At 32.8% G+C, this 22,963-nt stretch overlaps 2 protein-coding genes and 1 long non-coding RNA gene across 3 annotated transcripts; all 3 read right to left on the bottom strand.

Moving 5' to 3' along the window:
• Positions 1-4,775: 4,775 nt before the first annotated feature.
• On the bottom strand, positions 4,776-9,965 carry LOC100804067 (probable polygalacturonase At1g80170). The gene is made up of 9 exons (XM_006585883.4): positions 9,497-9,965; positions 9,184-9,312; positions 8,942-9,112; positions 8,831-8,851; positions 8,505-8,712; positions 8,185-8,266; positions 7,566-7,674; positions 6,597-6,713; positions 4,776-5,283 (listed from the first exon to the last, which is right to left on the bottom strand). Exons 1-9 carry the CDS (start codon positions 9,743-9,745, stop codon positions 4,990-4,992), a joined length of 1,380 nt encoding a protein of 459 aa, XP_006585946.1. The 5' UTR covers positions 9,746-9,965; the 3' UTR covers positions 4,776-4,989.
• Positions 9,966-10,103: 138 nt separating this feature from the next.
• Positions 10,104-12,547, bottom strand: LOC102669506 (putative pentatricopeptide repeat-containing protein At3g05240). The gene has a single exon (XM_006585882.4). The coding sequence runs from the start codon at positions 12,409-12,411 to the stop codon at positions 10,405-10,407; it is 2,007 nt and encodes a 668-aa protein (XP_006585945.1). The 5' UTR covers positions 12,412-12,547; the 3' UTR covers positions 10,104-10,404.
• A 2,176-nt stretch (positions 12,548-14,723) lies between these two features.
• LOC102669373 (uncharacterized) lies at positions 14,724-22,734 on the bottom strand. The gene is made up of 4 exons (XR_003267952.2): positions 22,604-22,734; positions 16,486-16,570; positions 16,312-16,346; positions 14,724-15,677 (listed from the first exon to the last, which is right to left on the bottom strand). It is a non-coding gene; the product is annotated as an uncharacterized lncRNA (long non-coding RNA).
• Positions 22,735-22,963: the final 229 nt, after the last annotated feature.

Here is a 22,963-nt window from a genome sequence, read left to right as displayed (position 1 = left end):
GCAACTTCATACCATATAGCATTATTGAATATGTTTTTCATGTTACTTTGTTGAATTGTTCTACATTCATTTAACTTATGATGATAAATCTCATGTTTGTCATGAATGAATGAGTGCAAATGAAAGAGAGAAAAATGAAGAAAGGTAAAACTGATTAATATTGGAGGAATGCTCAAATGAGCAAAACTCACTCATTCCATGAATACATTGTGCCTTATATAATTGATGCTAATAACTAACTTGTAACTAACTAAACTAATTTATATCTCTAATATCCCCCAAGCTGAAGGTGTTGAAAACACTTCTAACTTGGAGAAGAAAATACATCAACATCAAATGAAATAAGAATAAAGCCTGAAAAATTGGAATATAGCTAAACATGTCGGCTTTCTCAACATCGACTTTCTCAATCTTCTTCCAAGAGTCCAAAGCAAGCATTAAAGCTTAACCATAAAGTGAAATCAACAACAAGGACATTTGGCAAAAGCTCAAATCATCAATCCAGGAAACTATCAAAGCTTAACCACCAAGTAGAAACTATACCTCAAAGTTTAATCACTTAGCAGAAGCAACAAGACTTAACCATCAAGATCAAAAGCTAAAATCAATGCTTAACCCCTCAAGATAGAAGCAAGACAACAATTCAATGCTTAACCATCCATAGCAAAAGCTTAAACAATGATTAATCACCATGGATAAAAGCTTACATCAACAAAATAGAAGAATCACAAAATATGTCTTCTATGAGGACTTTTCACAAACACTTTATGAACCAACAATAATCAAGGCTTAACCACGCATGGAAGAAGCTAAAACAATACTTAACCACCATGAACAAAAGCAAACAAATGAACAATATTTAACCACCACACATGGCAGAAGCTAAAATCATCAAAACAAGCCAAAAAGGCTGAAAACGATATGTCAAAACAAGCCAAATATCAATGAAACATTGAAAAGATTAATCACCAAACAGTTGGTGTGCACCTTTTTGAAATAGTGTAGAACTTCAAACAATAGTTAATACCTTCAAAATCTTCAGAAGCATTTAATCAAACACCTTGTAGGCAAAAACTAGACAGTGCTAGACATGGGGAGAATCTTACACAAACTTCATTTTGTTGCAAGCAAGCTCTTTCAGTAAGCAGATTACTGTCTGCAGTGAAATATCATGTCGAATATTATTGTGTGTGCACGCTTTAGGCCTTCAAATTTGAAAGAGAAGCAAAATGGTAGCGACTCCGACTGCATTCGGAACATAGACACTGAAACTTTCATTTGCAAATGTAAAACAACAGTTTTAGGGGTTTTGTTGCGGATGCAAAGAAGAATTGATTGGTGGTGGTGGTTTCACGAATCACGGCTCAACTAGGCCTGAAATCAAAGGAAAGGGAAAATGTTAGGTTTTGTGTTTTGCAAAAATTTTTAGGAAAATGTAATCGAAAAACGAAATACAGAGAAGATGAAAAGTTTTGAAATGGACTTGGCTGGCTCCAGGGGTGCTGTTTTGGCTAATAAAGGACCTACCATGAAGGATGGAGTTGAGAAGGATGAGGACAATGAAGATGAAGAGTATGATGATGACTATGAGAGTGAATACATAAAAAGAAAAATAAGAAACAAGCTGCCAATGGCACCGGGAATAAACTTGGCAAAGCTGCAGAAAGTTCTTGCTCTAGTACCATGATAAATCTCATGTGTTACTATGAATGAATGAGTGCAAATGGAAAAGAGAAAAATAAAGAAAGCTAAAACTGATTAATATTGGAATAATGATCAAATGAGCAAAACTCACTCATTACATGAATATATTGTGTCTTATATAATTCATACTAGTAACTAACTTGTAACTAGTTAAACTAATTTATATCTCTAATACATATAAATATACAACGACAGAGTCTAATCCATCATCATTCTTTTTGAGAAATTCATCAAGGCTCAAGCAAAACAAAGACATTATTACGTGTATATAATCATCCACCTCAAAGAGTGAAGAAATTTATGATGTTATAAAAAAAAAGGATTACCACAAACACCATAAAAACATTGGACATTAGTGCAAAGTGAAAAGATTCATGGAAGAAAAGAAACACACACCACATTATAATAAATAAATAAATAACAACTTTATGAAAATTTCCTACTTTTCAAAGAGAACCACCAAACAATGTTCATTTGAGACGGTGGATTAGTTCGATGTTTTCAAAATATAGAATTAAAGGTAGTCCTTAAAACCGTGTTAATCAGAAGTAGAGAAATGGACAAACAAGGAGAGAATGCATACCATAATTAAAGAAGACTTCAACGGAGTCACACCAATGTCATTCACTATGCTTTGGATACAAGATACAAACAATGTCAAGAGTCTTTTTGAGTAAGAATTGAAGGTGAAAAGATATTTAACCTTAGTGTAAAAAAAAGAAAAAGGAAAGTGAAATTTAATTAAAATATTATGGATAAGTATAATAAAAAATAAAAAATTATAATTTTTTTATTATATCAGGAGGATTTGACCCATTAGTTCATTCCAAATTCTTAATCACTTGTGTTAACTCGTATTTATATAATAAATTATAATCTATAAATTATAAGTTAGTTTTTTTTTCTCATTATGTCAGTAGGATTGAACTCACTTGTTTTCATTTTATCACAATAAGCTTCTATATATACACAAGGTAATTCCCTAAGAATGCGTTTGGATAGAGAATTTTAACTGAGGAAAGTAATTTATCAGAGAATTTAAATTTCTGTAATTTAGAATTCATTATTTGGATGCTTTTTATGAAGAATTTAAAATTTTGAAATTTTAAAACAGAATTTTAAACAACTAAAAATCTGGAATTTCAATTTCCTTCTAAAAGGTGAGAAATTGAAATTCTCTTCTTATAGTCTTTTTCAAGAAACACCGTCTGAACTCCTAAAATATTGATCGGGTGTGAGCATAAAGGAACACGTATAACTAGCACACCAACTATATCTTCTCTTTTTTTTCATTCATTTTTTTTATCCTCATACTTTTAATTTTTTTTATCCAAACACAAAATTTTAAAAATAAAAAAATTTCATATGAAGTATTTGAAATTCTTAGAATTTAAAATTTCTCAGAATTTTAAATTTTTTCATCCAAACACAGATATTTTTATAAGTTACAAAAAAGACTCTTCTTTTTGTAATCAAGCAAACAAAAATGGATCTTCTTTCAGATAACGTGGGACTTAGAAAAGTTCAACTTTTGAAACTCTACCAACATATTCTATTAGTATCATCATTTTGTTATCATAGATGTGATTGTCTTATAAGAACAACCAACTGAAAGAATCAACTTTTTTCAGGATGCCACAAGCTTCAAGTCTTGGCCTATTTGCATATAGTGTTAGCAAACACAACACAAAATAAAGCCATACAACAGAGCCCACTAAAGAAATAATTTCATCTTTGTTCTTTTCTCGTTTCAATGCATGCAAGCAGATTTGTGCATTAAATTGGCCAGTCTTTTGGTCCCAATTGAATACATGCATGGCTTTTGGACCACACTGTCAATCCCTTGCACTTGCAGGCATGTAAAACTGTTGTGTAGAATTCATGTGTTTGTCGCTTTGCAGTGACTGGAAAATCGAATAAGAACATTATTAATTTAGTTGATGTCAGTGATCATAGAGTTTCTTATTTATTCATGCATGTAGCCATTAAGTAATAGATATAAAGGCTAATTATGAAGCGTAGATCATTATCTCACGGGTCCTATATCTTGTCTGCTTCTCTAACTTATAGCCTATACCAATCATACCCGACCAAATTTCAATTGAAGAAAAATTCACATAATAATAATTGTAAATACTAAAAATAAACTAGCTTTTGCATATTTAACCGTGAGAAAGGACAGAGTTTTCTATAATTGGACCTTCTCTTACATAGGCCCATGATAGTCCAATCCAATTTAGATTGTTGCTGCCACCGTCAAGATAAAAGTTATTAAAGTAACAATTTTTTGGGAAAAGGTCTAATTTTGGATATAGACGAGGAAAATTTTTTATTTTTTAATTTAAAATAAAATTATTTAATTGAAGTTATTAAATTTTTTTAATAAGTATTTTTTTGTCTTAAATATAAAAATAAAAACCAATTAATACTAATTAGGAAAGTTAATTAACTATATTTATTTGTATCAATCTTAATTAAAAATTATTTTTTTAATATATCTTTCATTTAAATTTGATATAAGGGATAAAAAAAGTCATTGGAATTAAAAATTCAATTAAATAAAAGATATTTTAGAGATAATAGCATGAGGTAAAATTAGTTGAATTTTTTTTATATTTGAAATAAAAAATGTATTTTTTACATTTAAGACCAGATGGAATATGAATTATGTTTTTTTTTTCTTATAATCTAGATCAGAAAGAATATTTATTAAAAGAAAATAGCCAAACTAGCTTGAAGTCAAATTGCTGTTTGTTTTTTATTAGTAATATTTTGATACTACTCTGTTTGACATCATTTTACACGTGTATTTTTTTATAATTGAAAATTTAAGGAAGGAAATGTAGTTTCAACTTTCAATGCCAACACGAGATATGCATTCCTCCAAGAATTTACTACCAAAAAAGAATTGCCAACAAAAATTAAATCCAAAATACATTAATAGTAACGAATAGTAGTGACACAAATTTCAAACACAACACTATATTAAAATAAAATCTCAATCAATATTATAAAATCGATGTCACTTTTGTTTCATCGATGCTGATGGAATATGCTAGAATTGCCAATTCTCTCGTATCAATTTTGTTGTAATGTCTAATTATTTAATAACCAATACTTCCCTTGATTTGTCTCTGACTCATCTCAAGCCTCCTCCAACAACATATGACTACTACTACTGATTAAGTGTGACATAAAACAAGCATCTTACTCTTACCCCATTTGATATAAAATCATATTAATAAAAGGGTTATAAATAGTATAATTCATCTTTAGAAATCAAACTTATAGTTCAGTGTGACGAATATCTTCTTCCTCTATAGTTGACTCTTCAATTTGAGATGTTTTGTCACTTGAACTAAGGCAATCAGCAGAAGGGTGAACCACACCATAGGGAAAGCCTTGTGCTGAGTGGCAATATGTTTCAACAGAGCCATCTTGTTTCTCTAAGTCAACGTTGCTAAGGACTAGTTTGCTGCATGGGACTGAGTCACTGCAGTCAAATTTAATGGCCTTAGCACTCATTGTAGTGCCACTTATGTTCTGGTACATCACCTCGCTTATCTCCACTGCTGATGCCTGAAAACATAAGAGTTCATGAGATCAATGTTTGAAGTCGTTGCTCTGTGTCAACCCAAGCAATATTTTAGACCTAAGACACTTAACAATGAATAATGGTTTTAAATATTAAAACATTATGGGTCTATGGCACTTAATTCATTAAATCTTTAAACTCGTCTGTTAGTTTCTCAAATCATTGCTGATAAAAAATAAAGTTTATTAGGCCATTACAACCGGGTATTATTCTCTCCATTCTTATATATATTTAATTACATTAATTTTAACTAAAAAATATTTTTTCTCAACTTACCCTTCATTAGAATTTAATATCAAAAATAAAAAAGATTTATTAAAACTAACGACTCAATTAAATGAAAAAAGTATTGAATAAGGTAAACTTAATTGAATTTGTTTATATTTTAAATCAAGAAAAAAGTTTTTTTCATTTTATATTTGAGCCTCGAGGAAATATGTACTGTGTACTTATCATAGTTATTGGTTCTCTCGTTAATGTTTAAGTACAAAAATCAGCTCTTCATTTTTATAATTTGTATTTTGTCTTGCTCAAAATACATCTTATACTAAGCAGAATACTCTCACTGCATAATGTTATGGGTAGGCCCGATCCAACTACTATTAACGATTAAAATGAATTTTAAGAGAAATATTTTATTTTAAATAAAAAATTATATATTGGATCTTGTTGTCAACATAAATGACATTTTTTCTAATAAATATGATCTTTTTGTTTTATAAAAAATAAAAAAATATATTTTTATTAATATATATTATATTTTAATTGTTTTATTCTTTAATTAATTTGGATATAGTTTTTTTAACAGGTCCACAGTATTTTGGGAAGAGCGCAAGAGTATTTCTGTCAAGTTTCGTAAAATAACAAGTTGTCTCACTCTTAGTGTCTTAGGCTATAATAATAATTTATGCTAAAATATTGATTTGACAAACGCAATGCTATTTTGGTTTGTTTTGATTTTGAAAACTCCCACGTTCATTTTTTTATACAAGATAATCGGACATTAAATAAAAGGATTAGAGAAAAAATGATCTGATTGGAACTGCAAAATCTACACGAGTAGGAGTTAATATGCCGATAATATCACATTTTTAATTCCGACTATGATTTTTTTTTATCCTCCATCATGCAATGCTAGTAACTTAATAGATGACAAATGCTCACATAAATTTAGTATATTCACAATAGATGTATTAAATTAAGGTATCATGAATTAGTTGATAAATAATCATCACATTAATGATATAATTAGTCTAAAAAGTTAGAAAGAGATTATCTTGGAACTGGTAGACTGTACCTGATTTTCACAATTGGTTGGAGAATCACAGTAAAATTGGTCTATAATAATGGGGTTGGATACATTTTCCACCCTCACATTCTGAAAACGCACCCCTCGAACATATCCAGAACCTCCCTATGTGACAGAAAAACATATGTAAGTCATTCTCAAATACTGTAGTATATTAATTTCCACAGTTTTTAAATACAGGTTAGAAATGACTAGAATTATAACATCTCCAATGTAGGAAATTTCGCATACTACATTTATTAAATATACATTTTCATACTACGTTTATACTAAAAAAATATGGTGGCACTTACTAGGCAATTGTTTTGTTTTCATTCTCCTACGTATCTAAATACAAACATACATATATTCGTAGGCATGGCACTGTCAAATATATGTGTCAGTCACTAGTCATAACTTTCCTTTTCTTCACTTACCAGTTACCAGATATTAAGGTCACCTATATAAAAATATAAAGATTGCTTGCCTGCTAATTCTCACAGATATGGCAGTCCATATATTCTCCCTTACCTCGTTTTATTCCGAAGGCAGTTAGAACACATGAGACATTGACGTTTGTTTTATCCATACGAATTAAAGATAAAAATTTATGATAATTTATACATTTTATTTAATCAATTAAATTATATCATTTTATGAGACATGGACATTTTTTTAATTTAAAATTACCTTAACACCCGATGCACAAAAAGAATAGAATAATAATATAAGAAAATACATATTATATATATAATAATAGCTTAAAAATAAATTTATTAAAGACTTATTTCTTAATTTGATTATATATATCATCCTATATTACGAAAAAGAATTCTAATGATGCTAACGTAGCACACAAAGGATCTAAGGGGTGTGAAATAATCTTTCAACAAGGGATAATAATAATAAAAACTAAAATAATGACATTATAAATTTATTGAAAGATTAAAATAATTTTCATCAAGATTGAGATACTACCTGCCAAGTCTTAATTCTGAGACCGTTGGTAGTCTCCCTAAGAACTGCTGTATCCAAAATCACTTTCGTGACTATGCCTGTTGAGTTGTCTTTCCCTAGACTTCCAATGCTGAAAAATAAAGTGGTTAGAAAAAGGTACAAACAACTTTACTCAAAAAAGGGTGTCCCAGAAACAGATAAAAGTTTTCTTTTTTACTTTGAGTTTATCTAAGAAAGAAAATGGAAGAAAAAAAAAATTAACCTAAACCATTGAATTAATGAGTCATCATGTGTGGTTCATGCAACTAAGCTTGTCCCCAAGAGAAAAGATCGAGAAGCAAAATGATGGGATAAAGAATTTCATTTGTTCATTTAAAGTTTGGCTTTGGCTAATTATTGATTAAAAAACTAAAATGAAAAAATATTTATTGTGTAAATTATAGACACAATTCTCTGTCTCTCAATAAAGACATTTCTAATTTAAATTCCTTAGGCCACATGTTAATATTTGTATTAAAGTTTATGACTAGGAAAAGTTATGGTATAACTACAACCATACTACAAAAATTTAATGTACCAAACAAAGAGTGAGGTGACTTGTAATTTTAAACTAAATGGAGGCATGAAGAATAGATGATACCTGATTCCATGTCCTGGTCCACAATAAATTCTCTTCATTTTGATATTAGAGCTAGCATTGACAATTGATATGCAATCATCCCCTGAATATGGCGCATACGAATATGATGAAACGGCAAAACACAAATGGTTAGTATCCTTTTAATCTATTTCAGTGGCAGAAATCTTAGCACAAGAGTTCATCTTTATTTATTTATTTATTCTTTTCATAGTTAGTTATTGTGTTTCTTAGTTTCAAAGTTTGGAAGGGTAACCATTATAGTTGTTTCTGTTGTTTAGCAAAATGGAACCTAAGTTAAGGAAGAACACCAAGTTCAGAACCTGTTCCAATTTTGCTGTCTTGGATTATGACATTTGTTGATTCACTAATATGAATTCCATCAGTGTTTGGGCTGTCTCCAGGTGCTGACACTTTCACGCCAGTAATTCTAACAGAATCACATCGTGATATAGTAAAATGCATCTGTTGGCTATTCTGGATTGTTAGTCCTTTCACCCTTATGGATGAACTTGTATCAATTGTAAATGCCTGCAATGACCCCCTCAAAGTTAAACTACATTATTATTTGGTAATCTTGATTTCATATCTTGCAAAACCTTCTGCTTGAAATTTAAAAGACAAGAAAGGTTAAGAAAATGGTTCTTACTGTTGGTGCACCTTTGCAAGGCTGTGACAAAGAATAAGAGAAAAATCAGAAATTATTATTAAGTTTTCATAAAGTTGCAAAATGACTAACACCATGTTTTGCAAAAATTACATTGGACTTGTTCTTTTTGCAAGATGCCGCCCACCATTTGCTTCCTGAGCCATCAATAACTCCAGAACCTTGGAAAATAGTTTTGTTCAATTTGGAAAAATCAAGCCAAACCCGTGGTAGTTTTGGATCCCAGTTCTTAGGCTCATCTGGTGCAACCAAAGTACCATCAATCTGGAAATGCAGATACTATGTTATTAATCATAGGACAACTATTAAATCTATATATTTGTGTGTTTGATCACCTGGATGATGAGCTTGTCTTCACAAGGCCCTCTGAATTTTGTTGCATTAACTAGGTAACGGCGTCCTTGAGGAATTAACAAAACAGATTTTGGTGTAGAGCATGCAACTCCCCATGCTTTTTGTAAAGCCTGGTAATCACACAAGCAGAAAAGAGAATGGACAAAACATTATTACACAATGATAAGTCTGGTCAATCAATGATGCAAAAACATTAGCCTGTGTTGAACATTGTCAAATGAATGAAGTGCATCTTGAGCAAAACAAAAGAGTACAAATAATATATGTGTCAACGATAATAATGAAAGAACTTACCTCAGTATCATCAGATTCTCCATCTCCAGCAGCACCAAAGCTATCAATATTCACCAGAACTTTTCCACCATGCTCACTTCTCCATGAAGGGATGTCAGAAAGTCCAACCTCATTTTCTTCTTCTATGTCCAGGGCCTCAAGGCTTTTAAGTTCTTCAAGCATGCCAATGTTGTCACACATCATGCTTCCTGCAACTCCATGAGCTGCTATGAGCAAACCGAGTAAGGAAACCAAGAAGAATTTGTCCATGTTCTTTTGCCCCGGTTGTCTGTATTGCAAGGATTGGTTGATTTGATTAATTCGAATGAATACTTTGGTTATAATTTATATGCAAAGATTAGCTGTGAAAAATGAAGGATTTGAGGGGGCTTTATGGCTTGGCTTGAAAGTGGATGAACGTGTAAAATTTTCTACATGCCCACACTTAAAGTACAAGGAAAAATATTTTTGTAGTATTTTGCTTTACTCATCAACCAATTACAAAAGTCACAAGTAATAGTCACCGTTGCACTATCTCCACTTCGCCGCCCTGAAAGAGAAGTGAATGATGTATAATCTCTGAGAGTCTTTTTGCATATTCCACTCTATATCTCAAATTGCACTAGTATAGAGGCATAATACCATGTGATACATAAAAGGGAGAAAAATTATTTTTCTATCTTTAGAAGATGTCAGTTAGTTACACCAAACATGGGAATACAAATGCCGACCCTCATTTTCTAGGCATGCTCACCAAAAACTCCTTACAAAAGAAACCTTTCCCTTAGATTGTAGGATTGCCCAAATAGACAAGACCTTACCATCTTAGGAAACATCTTCATCATCTCATCAAAATGACATGATTGTCTTATCTTCTGTGAATAATGGGCGAAAATGCTTCATCAATTCAGGAACTCTATTTTCCCCTGTCATTGTCTTATCTCAGTTAAACTATGACCAATTTCCCTAGTCATCTTCCTTGATAGAGCAACCTCTCTGATTTGCCTTGATGCATCAAAATTCCCTATTTCAGCATAAAAAATTGAAGCTTGCAACCACACTGCAGGGTCATCTGGATCTAGCTCAACTAACACTTGTGCTGCTCTTGTTCCAACCTCTTCATTCTTGTGGACCCTGCAACTTCTCAGCAAAGAGCTCCACATAAAACAGTCTCCTTTTCCCGGTGCCTGTAGCAGCAACTCTTCAGCTTCATGTAGAAGTCCTGCACGGCAAAAGAGATCCACCATGCATGAAAAATGGCGGTGATCTGGATCGACCCCATGAAGAGATTTCATCGATTCAAAGACTAATCTTCCTTCCTCAACTAATCCTGTGTGGTTACAACCATTTAGTGCACATAATAAGGTAACATCATCAGGCTTTAGTCCCCTCTCAATCATAGCTTGAAGCACTGCAATTCCTTCTTTCCCCGCTCCATTTCGGGCATATGCATTGATCATGGATGTGAAGCAAATAGCATTTGGAGAAGGAAGACTCTCAAAAATTCGACGAGAAAGCTCCACATGGCCCCATCTTGAATATGAATCCACGAGGGAACATGCAACTGCAGCATCTCCTCCAAGTCCAGATTTTAATGCATAACAATGTAGTAACTGGGAACTCGTAAAACTTGCTAAAGTGGACACTGACAATGCCCTCAGTGTGGTTGATAAGGTAACTCCATCCGGCACAAGACCCTCGTCAAACATCAAACCAAACAATTCAACCACATCGTCAACCGCATCACAATAAGACAAAGAGGTCATCAATGAGTTGAAACAATCCAAAGTTCTCTTGGGAAGGCATTCAAATACATTCACAGAACTCTCAATGTCCATGCACTTTCCATACATATCAATCAAAGCAGATTGAACATGCACACTCCCTTCATCAAAACCAAACTTCATCACATGACAATGAACCTGCTTCCCCAAACAAAGCTCTCCACTTCTACTGCACAAATTCAACAAACCCACCAAAGAACGAATTGATGGCCTTTTCCTCCACACTTGCATGACACAAAACACCTCCAAAGCCTCAATTAACATATTATTCTCCGCATAAACCGAAACCAACGAGTTCCACGAAATAACATCCTCGTTTTCTATGTCCTCAAAACACCTCCTTGCACCAACAAAACACCCACACGCAGAGTAAAAATCCACCAGAGCATTGGCAACAAAAACACTCGATTCCACCAAACCCATCTTCAAAACGCACCCTTGAATCTTCTTCCCTTCCTCCAACCGTCTCTGATTACCACAGCCTCTAAGCAAATAACAAAACGTAACCCCATTTGGCTGCACACCTTCAAAAAGCATCCGAGGGTAATAAAACCCCATCAAGTCTTCAACATTTACACGACCCAGTTCACACAACCCACGCAGCATGACGTTCCAGACAGCCAAGTTTCTCTCTGGCAACTCATCAAACAAGTCCAGTGCCACCCCACATTCCCCCACGTGCGCGTAAAACCCAACAAGTGCACCACCCACGAACACGTTGCATGTAAACCCGAACTTGATCACCCTGCAATGCACCTGAACACCCTCTTTGAAAAACATAGCGTTGGTGCAAACCGCTATAACAGAGGTTAACGTGGTTGGGCTTTCTCTTATTCCACGCAAACCCATTTCAGCGTAGAAACGAAGAGCGTGATTTGGTTGGTTTCGGAACGCGGAAATAATTAAGTTGTAGGTGACAGTGTCGCGCAGTGGCGTGGTGTGGAACACTGCGAGTGCAGCGTTCAGGTTTCTAAGTTTTATGAAAGCGTCGATTTCGCGGTTCTTGAGGTAGATGACACTGTCGCTGGGGTTGTGAAGGTGAAGAAAAGTGTGTGGAGGTATTGGTGTAAGAGTTGTTATGGCTCTGATGAAGGAGTGGAGTAGAGGCTTTTGCATCCAACTCCACCATGGTTTCAGCGTTGAAACCAGCATTGGGAGTGACTGAGACTTGTGGAATTTTGTGAAGGGGTGCAAGTTTTCAAGTTTGAATTAAGGACACGACCATGAATCTCTCACAATACTATGCAACGGGAATGTTCTGTCCTAATTCGAGAAGAATACTTGTACTTCGGCGTCTATTTTGTCGTTGAAATTCAAAATTAGTTTTTCTGTTTCAATTTTACAAATTTGTTCTTTTTAAAAATTTTAATTTTTTATATAAAAAATTTAGGGTAGGGCCCAGTCCAAGCCAAGAAAATCCGGGTTACAAAAACGCTTACAAACAAATTTATATTTACCTCTTATGCAAGCTAGACTCGGTCTTACTTACTTTACTCGGTCAACAATTCCTCAAAATTCAATTTTAATAATTTAAATTGTGCATACCTAATACTCAAATTAAGAAGAAACACCTTTTTTTTATATTTATAGGAATAAAATACAATACATTAGAATTTAGAACACTCAGATATCAATTATCCGAATAAAATTCCTTAGTGCACTTAGTTTTACATGCTTAGTCGTGCAATATTTTAAAATATTGAACATTAAATTAAATTAATGAATATACCAAAATTAAAATGATCTTTTAACTAAACTTGTGAAAGAAATTTAAGGACTAGATTTGAATTTCTGAAAATATTAGGAGATGAAAAGTGTAATTATATATATAGATTTGAATCTTTATTGTACTTTTGGTATTTAACTATTTATTACCACCATTTAACCAATTTGGTTCTTTCATTTTCTATACAAATTTAGTCTCTTGATATATTAATTGTATAGTTTTAATCCACATGTTACCTTGACATATAATATTTTAGTGAAATATTCACCTCACATCTCATTAGCATGAATATGCTAACATAGTAATATGGTAGAGCAACAAATTGTTAGTATGAAAGGAACTAAGATCTCTTTAAATAAGATCTTGAGTTTGTGACTTATATTGAAAAAAATATAATAAAAAAATATATTATATTAGAGATGACCAATCAGATATATATGAAAAATTAATTATTAATCAAATTTATGAATATTTTGAACTAATTTCATGGTTATCTAAAAAAATTAACATTTTTATTAAATATTGAAAACCAAATTATCAAATGAACCAAATTTATATAATAAATTCATGCAGAAAGAATGACGAGATCACATTTTAGAAATGACAATAGTATGAGATGAAATTATTATGATAAGTATATAACTTTTGGTCACCAACAAGGTTTAATAGTTTGATAGATAATTAAGTTTTTAAACATAATAACATAGATTTGATTTTTTGATCATACGTATGAAAAAAAAATTTATTGGAACAGACAATTTATTTTAATAATTTTTACACTTCAAAGAATAGTCTCATAGCTTCTTATTATGGGCATACCTTAATCCAGGAAAAAGAAAAATTATTGGGTCCACTGCAAAATTAATTTTGTGTTTACAAAACAGAGATAAACAAACATTGTCATTTGTGGAATATATACGGTACCTCGTACCAAAAAAAAATAATCATGTTTTGTCTTTATTTTTTTTTTTAAATATATAAAATTAGAAAGTTTTTATTTGATAAAAATAAAATAAATTACTTTTACATTTTGATGCAATAAATATTTTTTATATAAAAAAACTCGTAATTTTGTATCCATAACATCAATCCATTAACAAAACCGTATTAATTCTTATAGGAGTTCCACTCATTCATATGACCTAATTATGTACAACTTTTGTATTTTAGCATGAGAGGATTTGTGATCTAGACATCCATAGTTGTTTGATTAAGGTTGTCATCTAACACCCCTCATTTTTAGGCTGATTTTCACAACGATTCCAGCGAAGAAAGTTTTCATGTTATATTGAGTGACGAAGTGACATAATCAGCCAGTCAAAAAGTGACACAATCAGTAGTACTCTAAAACAAAATGACTATCAAAGTAACAACCATGTATATCTTAGGAAGAATTTTGAAATATTAACCTAAGCCAATATTTCAAGCTCAACTAAATTGGCAAATGACAAATTTAAAATAAAGTCATGAAATCAGTGAACAGATTATTATGGAATAAATAATATATATAATGTCAGCGTAAATATTTTTGACATATTGTGAATAAAAAACTATCATAATAAATTTTTTAACTTTTATAAAATTACTTAAAAAAATATACAACATAAAAAATGATTTTTAACTTGTTGATACTATAAAAACTTTTAAATTAATAGTGTAAGGCTGTAAAATATATATATATATATATATATATATATATATATATATATATATATATATATATATAAACTATTGGTTATATAACTTTCAACACTTATTAATTACAAAAAAAAATATATTATTATGAAGAGATCTAACTCAATTGATTGATTAGAATAAGTGAATTATTTTGAATTTTTTGACACAGTTTTTGATTCTCAAAAATTAAAAAAAAAATCATTATTACTTGTCAAAAAATACACTCTTAAGAAGAAATGATAAACTTAAATGTAACTAAATGCCGAATAGAATAATTACCGTTATTATTAATAAATAAAAAAATCACTTGCAAGTTGCGTGTTACCTCTGGAGACCACAAAATTTTAAAAAGCTTCAATACATCACACCACAAAAAGCTGATCAACCTTTATGATGCTTGGAAGACAATCCCCATATATGCTAACTTTAGCACCTACCTATGCCTTTCCATAACATTCACATGTTAAAGGGCATAGCTAACCCAACTCATTCTGCTTCCTTCCTATAGAATAAATGTCTAGAATATAGAGTATTGACCATCCTAGGTGTTGTATAGAACAGCATTGAACTACATAGTGGGGTGTGATGAAACTTGGTTACAAAGCATTTAAAACTTTAGCATAACACCCAAATTTTAACAATGGTCCAGAAAAAAATAAACAACTTTGCAGTTCATTCATCATAGATTGCTTTATAATTGCATTGCTCTTTGAGACAGATGATTTACAAGTGGACATGGCAATCCTTGTAAACATATCCAATGTTGCATTAACATGCAGAAGCAATGACATCCAAAAGAGATGCTGTGAATCGCATTTGGGTTTCTTGATCGACTCTTGAAAATAGGGGAACATGGACAAATAGAGACTTGTTACCCTTCTGTTCTGCAAATCGGAGGGAGTGCTATGGTAGTACACATAATTGCACACAAAGCGTCCTGTGTCGCCTGAAATCATCACGTCATAAGCTCTCCCTTCTTCAAGGATTTCAAGATTGCATCAACGGGCATAGAATTCTTCAACAAACAGTTAGTAAGAAGTTAGCAAAGAAAAACAAGAAACAAAGAAGGCATTATGGAAATTAATTGTTAACTTCTTTAAATTGCAAATTCATAGCATTGCTACAGCCTACAATAGCATGCAAGCAGGAGAGACAACAATCCTTTCCACCCTTAATCAGTTTGTGAATCAGAAACAGGATCAAGGTAAATCTTTTGTGAGTTCCTCTGGTAAGGAAAATTTCCATCAATTTTGAATATTTGAATTATTAATGAAATCTAGACATGTGAGACAAAGCAATCAAATACAACTCTATGTGACATTAGGACTTCACAACATAACCCAATATAAAACTGTTTTGTGCTTGTCTTCCTTTTACTCAATTGTTTTTGTATCTTTTAACTCTTTCTAGGATGTATAGAGGACTGAGGAAAGACTTTCCTTCAATGGATTAAAAAATCAAGAAAAAGTACAAGCAGTCTTCAGCTTTAACCACTTTATGGCGAAACTAATGATGTCCATAGTCTTCATGTTTCATTGAAAAAAAAAAGATTGAGTAAAAGGTTACCACACAAACCTATAATTTTCATTGGAACTTGTCCAATAAAGTGCAATCCTACATGTAATGAATCACAATTTAATGCAATTTACCTGTCTGGTTCGAGAAATTCCTCCATCCTCAAGGACTATTGGGACTTGCCGAGAAAGAAAATTGAAAAACAAATAATGAGTTTTGGATATGCAGAACATAGGAGTACTCTTCAAAATATAAAGGAAAACTCTTTAGCTTTTACAATAAATAAAAAAAGCACAATCAAGGCGCACCTGCGGTTGCCATCCTAACTCATCTGGACAGCGGAAAGTTGGCTCATTTGCTGCCTGATGCTCAATGACAAACCTTGCAGCTCCACTATTCACCCCCAAGTGAAGTTGAAGCATAAATATAAAAATTTTCTCATAAAAATGCATCCTTAACAGTATCTTTTATTCAAATATCTATTGAAAATTGGTTTCCCCTTGATAAAAAAAATGATCTCATAAACAAGTGTCATATGCTTCCACTATAATAACCAGCTTACCTTTTAACAGATAGAAACCAGATGAAGAGAAACAAAATAACACCAAAAAAGGAATCAATTGCAATGGTGCAAGCAAATTTCTCATTCAGTCAATGTGCTACCTTGTCTGGCAGCAACTACAGGCATTAATGTGATAATGAAAAAAAAATGCAGATTACATGACATCATTGGCATGGAATGAAGACTCCGGTCTAATAGTGTGTTTGGATGGAGCAATTCAGCAGAGGAATTTGTTTTTTTGGGGAATTTAAAATGATTCATGATAAAATAACTTGTTTGGATAGAATATTTGAAAGAATTGAAATTTTGATATTTTTATGAATCATTTTGATTAACTAAAACAATGAGATTTCAAATTCTCATAAAAATTAAAGAATTTGAAATTCTTTTTTCCGGAGACGCTCATTGTCACTCACGTTCACGCTCACGACTCTCTCTCTCGTTCAACCCTCGCAACTAGGGGTGGCCAAGGTTTTTACGGTCCAACATTGACACAAGCTCTTTTTCACCGATGTCGGTCAAGATTTTTTTTGGTCAGGATTTTTTAATATGACATCGACACTAGCTGTTTTTCACCGATGTAGGCCTGTAATCTAGGTTTCTTTGAAGAGTAGGTATAGGCTATTGAATTGAGAAAATTGCTAATATAACCACTCTTCATGTCCAATAAATGCTAATAGGCTGTATAGTTGAATATCCTACAAGATTAACTGAAAAGATAAAGAGACTTTCTTTCTAAAGCAAGTGCATTTCCAAATTGGGTGCCAGTTCTGTCCAAAGTAACTGATAACTTAAACTTCTGCATAATACTATTAATTACATTTATAATGCCAAACTTGATCAACAATTCAATTGAGAATTTTGAGTTTTATTTTTACAAGAAGCTGAGTGGGACAAAAAACTAACCCATACAACATTTGCATTGCTCACAGTATCTGCTTTGGAGAAAGCAGATTCCATGGTCTGATATGGCTGAGTGAGTGCACCATCCCCAGCCACATCAAGAACTTAAAGATAAAGCTTGTTGATTAATATATATGTATATATGATAATTAAACAAAGTTTCTATAACAAGACAGAACCATCGACCAAACTACTCAATCTTCAGCACTGAAGTCCTAAACTGTCAATTATCAGACACAGATTTACCAATTCCGTTGACATGAATGATTACAGATATACTCTTAGTACTCCATAAATTAGCATATAGCTCCTCTATAACAATATGCAGAAAAATATATATAGATTAATTTTCAAACTGGTTTCAATCAAACCATAATCATCCATTACTAAAAGGGAAATTCCCTAAGTAGTTATATCCTTCCACTAATACTAGAAAATTAATATAACATACACAAAAAGATAAATAGAATATGATTTCGATAAATAATAAAAACATAAATATGACATATAAAATAACATAAGTGTTTGAACGTGTGCAAATGTGTGCATCAGTAGCTTTGATTTTTTATTTTTTATTTTCACGTTTAATTTATTTACCAAGTTTTAAGGAGTTTGTTGTTAGGTTATGTGACTATTATGTACCAGTCATTTAGTGGCTTAAGCTTACTTGCTGAAGTTTAGCTAGCTAGTTGCTATTTTCTGTTTTTTCAATTTTTTAACTCAATCTATTTAAGCAATATTTGATGTAATCAATAAAAGTGTGCATTTTTGTTATTTACAATATTAAGCTCTCCTCTTCTTTAATATATCTCCAACAAACTGGTATCAGGAGCTATTTTTTTCTCAAGGGGATCTATGAGTAATTCAACAACAAATCTTACATTCCTTGATTCAATCCATAACATGGATTCTAAAACACCCTTGTTTAAGGGTAAAAATTATAAATTATGGACAGCTAGGATGAAAGCCCACCTTGAAGCGAATGATCTCTGGGAAGTTATTGAGGAAGACTATGAAGATAACCTAACCATGGCTCAGCTGAAGAGTCATACTTTAAAGAAATCAAGGAAGTCGAAGGAAAAAGCTACATTATTTGATGTTGTTTCAGAAGAGAATTTTACCAGAATCATGCACCAAAACATAGCATTTGAAGTTTGGAATTTCCTTAAAGCTGAATATGAAGGAGATGACAAAGTTAAAGGTATGCAAGTGCTCAATCTAATTCGTGTGTTCGAGATGCAGCGAATGAAGGAATCAGAGACAATCAATGAGTACACAGATAAGCTTCTTAGCATTGCTAACCAAATAAGGCTGCTTAGTTCTGAATTTTCTTATTCTAGAATCGTTCAGAAAATACTTGTAACCCTTCATGAAAGATTTGATGCTACTATATCTGTCATGGAAAATAGCAAAGATGTATCAAAAATCACCTTGGCGGAACTAAACAATGCCTTACAGGCTCAAGAACAAAGGAGACTGATGAGGAGTGAAGATTTTGTGGAAGGAGCATTGCAGGCTAACTTACAAAGCAATCAAGGAGAGAAAGACAAAAGGAGGAGTTTTAAGAAGAATTTCAACCAAGTGTTACAGCTGGCGAAAAGGAGAGGGAATTTCCTCCTTGCAAACATTGTAACAAGAAGGGTCATCCTGCTTTCAAATGTTGGAGAAGACCTGATGTAAAGTGTGGGAAGTGCAATAAACTTGGCCACCACGAAAGAATATGCAAAAACAATTCTCACTGGAAGAACGATGCCCAAGCAGTAAGCGAACAAGAGGAAGAGCAGCAACTATTCGTAGCATCATATTTTACAAGCAGTAGTTCAAGCTCTAGTGACTGTTGGCTTGTAGAAAGTAGTTGTACTAATCACATGACCAGTAATGAAGAACTCTTTAGAGATTTGGACAAGTCACAAGTATCCAAAGTTAGAATTGGCAATGTCGATTACATTACTGTCAAAGGGAAGGGAACTGTTATTATAAAGAGTAGCACAAGTACAAAACAAATTTATGATGTTTTGTATGTACCTAACATTGATCAGAAATTACTGAGTGTTGGGCAGCTACTTGAGAAGGGATTCAAAGTCTTCTTTGAGAAAAAGCAGTGCACGATCAAGGATCCGTATGACAATGAGGTCATAAGAATTAAAATGAGAGGCAAGAGTTTCTCACTTGAACCAATGGAGAAGGAGCAAGCAGCTTATTAGGCTACTATGACAAACACAGAGACTTGGCATAAGAGGCTAGGTCATTTTCATCACGTAACAATTTTGAATATGCAAAAGAAGGAGTTAGTTCGTGGCTTTCCCCATATTGAGTTCAATCTACCAAGCTGCAAGGCATGTCATTTTGGTAAACAAGCAAAGCTTCCTTTCCAAAAGGGAGCTTGGAGAGCCAACATGAAGCTGCAACTCATTCATACAGATGTTGTCGGACCTCATAAAACTCCTTCACTAAATAGGAGTAAATATTACATTGCTTTTATTGACGATTATACAAGGATGTGTTGGATCTATTTTCTTAGGTTCAAGTCAGAGGTTGCAAGTGTGTTCTTCAAATTCAAGAACTGAATTGAGAACCAAAGTGGCTTTAGAATTTAAGTTTTGATGTTAGATAACGGAAAGGAATACACCTCAAATGAATTTGATAAATTCTTTGAGGAGACTGGAATTGAGCATCAACTTACAGCACCATACACTCCACAACAAAATGGGGTCAATGAGCGGAAAAATAGAACCATAATGGAGATGGCTAGATGGCTGCTTCATAAGAAGGAACTTCCCAAAGAATATTGGGCGGAGGCAACAAATACTGTTGTACTTTTGTTGAACAGACTTCCCACAAAAGCAATTGATGGGAAGACTCCTTTTGAGGCCTGGTATGGCTTTAAACCAAAATTAAAAAATCTGAAAGTTTTCGATTGTTTGTGTTTTACGAATGTACCACAGGTTAAGCGAGACAAGTAGGACAAAAGAGCGGAACCCGACATATTTATCGGGTATAGCCTAACATCTAAAGCTTATAGAATTTTTGAACTTGACACAAGAAAAATTCTAATAAGTAGGGATGTAAGTTTCATGGAGAATGAGAAGTGGAGCTGGAATGATAAAAAAATAAATAAATCAGCAAACTGATGATTTGAATCAAGAAGAGTTAGTTGATCATCCTCCTGTTCGCGGCACTAGATTAATTATTGGCATATATTAGAGGTGCAATTTTATTGTGCTTGAACCAGCAGGATATCAGGAAGCAGAAAAAAAAAATCCTAAATGGATGGATGCTATGTAGAAAGAGCTCGCTATGATAAAAAAAAAAAATAAATCAGACCTGGGAATTAGTTGAAAGACCTCAACATTAGAAGGTGATTGGAGTAAAGTGGGTGTTCAGAAAAAAGGAGAATGCAGATTGCTCAATTAAAAAATATAAAGCAAGGTTAGTGGTAAAAGAGTATGTTCAAGTTTTTGGAGTAGATTATGTTGATACTTTTGCTCCAGTTGCAAGGCTAGATACAATCAGAATGTTACTAGCTATTGCAACACAAAAGCAATGGAAGATTATCAGCTTGATGTCAAGTCAGCCTTCTTAAATGGCTTCCTAAAGGAAGAAATTTATGTTGAGCAACCTGAAGGCTTGCAAAAGGAGATGAAGACAAGGTGTATCTATTAAAGAAGGTACTGTACAGCTTGAAGCAGGCTCCAAGAGCCTGGTATGGCAAAATTGACGTATGCATGCTGAAACTAGGCTTTGTTAAAAGCTTTTGTGAGTCTACTTTATATGTTAAAGGTGACAGTGATAATTTTTTTGTGGTATCCTTATATGTGGATGATCTCTTAGTCACTGGTAGCAACATTGAGCTTATTCAACAATTCAAAGAAGACATGATGCGAGTCTTTGAGATGACTGGTCTTGGAGAAATGTCTTATTTCCTCATAATAGAAATCAAGCAGAGACAAAATGAAATATTCATTTGTCAAAAAAAGTATGCAGAGGAGATTCTAAAGAAGTTCCACATGGGTAACTGTAAGAGTATGAGCACTCCTATGTGTCAAAAAGAGAAGTTGTGCAAGGATGATGGAACAACTAAAGTGGATGAGTTCGAATATAGAAGTTTGGTTGGCTTCTTGATGTATCTAACAACAAGGCCAGATATTATGTATGCTATAAGTGTTCTTTCAAGATTTATGAATTATGCTAATGAGTCTCATCTTAGAGTTGCAAAAAGAGTTCTTAGATATGTCAAGGGAATTGTAAGCTTCAGTGTTAAGTTTTGCCTGACACCAAGCTTTGAGTTGCAAGGTTATTCTGATAGTGATTGGGTTGGGTCTTTAGATGACATGAAAAGCACTTCTGATTTTTGTTTCAACTTCGAATCAGGAATATTTACTTGGAGTTCAAAGAAGCAAGAAATTGTGGCTCAATCAAGAGCCGAAGTAGAGTTCATCGCTGCAACAACTTCTGTTAATCATGCTTTATGGCTGAGAAAAATTTTAAATGATCTGCACTTAAAGCAAAAAAACAAGTACCAAAATCATGGTTGATAATCAAGCGGCTATAGCTATCTCAAACAATCCAATTTTTCATGGCAAGACCAAGCATTTCAGCATCAAACTACTCTTCGTCAGAGATGTTTAGAAAGATCGTGTAGTTAGACTGAAGTATTGCAAAACTGAAGATCAGCTGGCAGACATATTCACAAAGTCTCTTGCAAAAAGTAAATTTGAAGATTTGAAAAAAAGACTTGGAATTTGCACCTACTAATGCAAGGAGGAGTGTTTGAATGTGTGCAATAAATAAAAGTATGCATTTTTGTTATTTACAATATTCAGCTGTCCTCTTCTTTAATATATTTCCAACAATAAGTACATGTTGTGTAGGAAACGATTATTCCAATTGAACATCATCTACCACCAATTGTATGTTGTTAACCAAAAACAACATAGAAAACCAAACAAAATGAAGGGTACCTGGGAATTCACACCACTACTTTGCTATGACTTAAAAGCTTAGTTTGAGGACTTTTTTTATTTCAACATAGCAATGTTGAAGAAGAAGAAGGAGAAAGAAAGAGCAAAAGGGGTGCTCCTGTGGCATTATTATTGTGATATGTAAAGTAAAAATGCCACTGACGGAAATATTTATGATAATGCCACTGATGAGTTTGCTGTGTGATTAGGATAAGGTGTAGGCGCGGACAATGCGTCATTGGATGGTTTTTGAAGTGACACAACTGCATGCCTCACCATTTGTTTGATTGCTTCCATTAAACGACAATATTTGGTGAGTGAGTAAATGTGGAGCTTGGACAGTGGCATTCAAATCACACC

This window comes from Glycine max, chromosome 8, assembly GCF_000004515.6.
Source record: "Glycine max cultivar Williams 82 chromosome 8, Glycine_max_v4.0, whole genome shotgun sequence".
NCBI classification, from domain to species: Eukaryota; Viridiplantae; Streptophyta; class Magnoliopsida; order Fabales; family Fabaceae; genus Glycine; species Glycine max.
This window is presented reverse-complemented; position numbering and strand designations above follow the sequence as displayed.

Excerpts from the sequence above, each read along its gene's own strand:
- LOC100804067 (XM_006585883.4), bottom strand. The coding sequence starts at position 9,745 with ATGGACAAATTCTTCTTGGTTTCCTTACTCGGTTTGCTCATAGCAGCT. Across the intron at positions 9,313-9,496 it reads GAGAATCTGATGATACTGAG|GCTTTACAAAAAGCATGGGG; the intron begins GTAAGTTCTTTC and ends TGTGATTACCAG. Across the intron at positions 8,267-8,504 it reads AGACAGCAAAATTGGAACAG|GGGATGATTGCATATCAATT; the intron begins GTTCTGAACTTG and ends CGCCATATTCAG.
- LOC102669506 (XM_006585882.4), bottom strand. The coding sequence starts at position 12,411 with ATGCTGGTTTCAACGCTGAAACCATGGTGGAGTTGGATGCAAAAGCCT.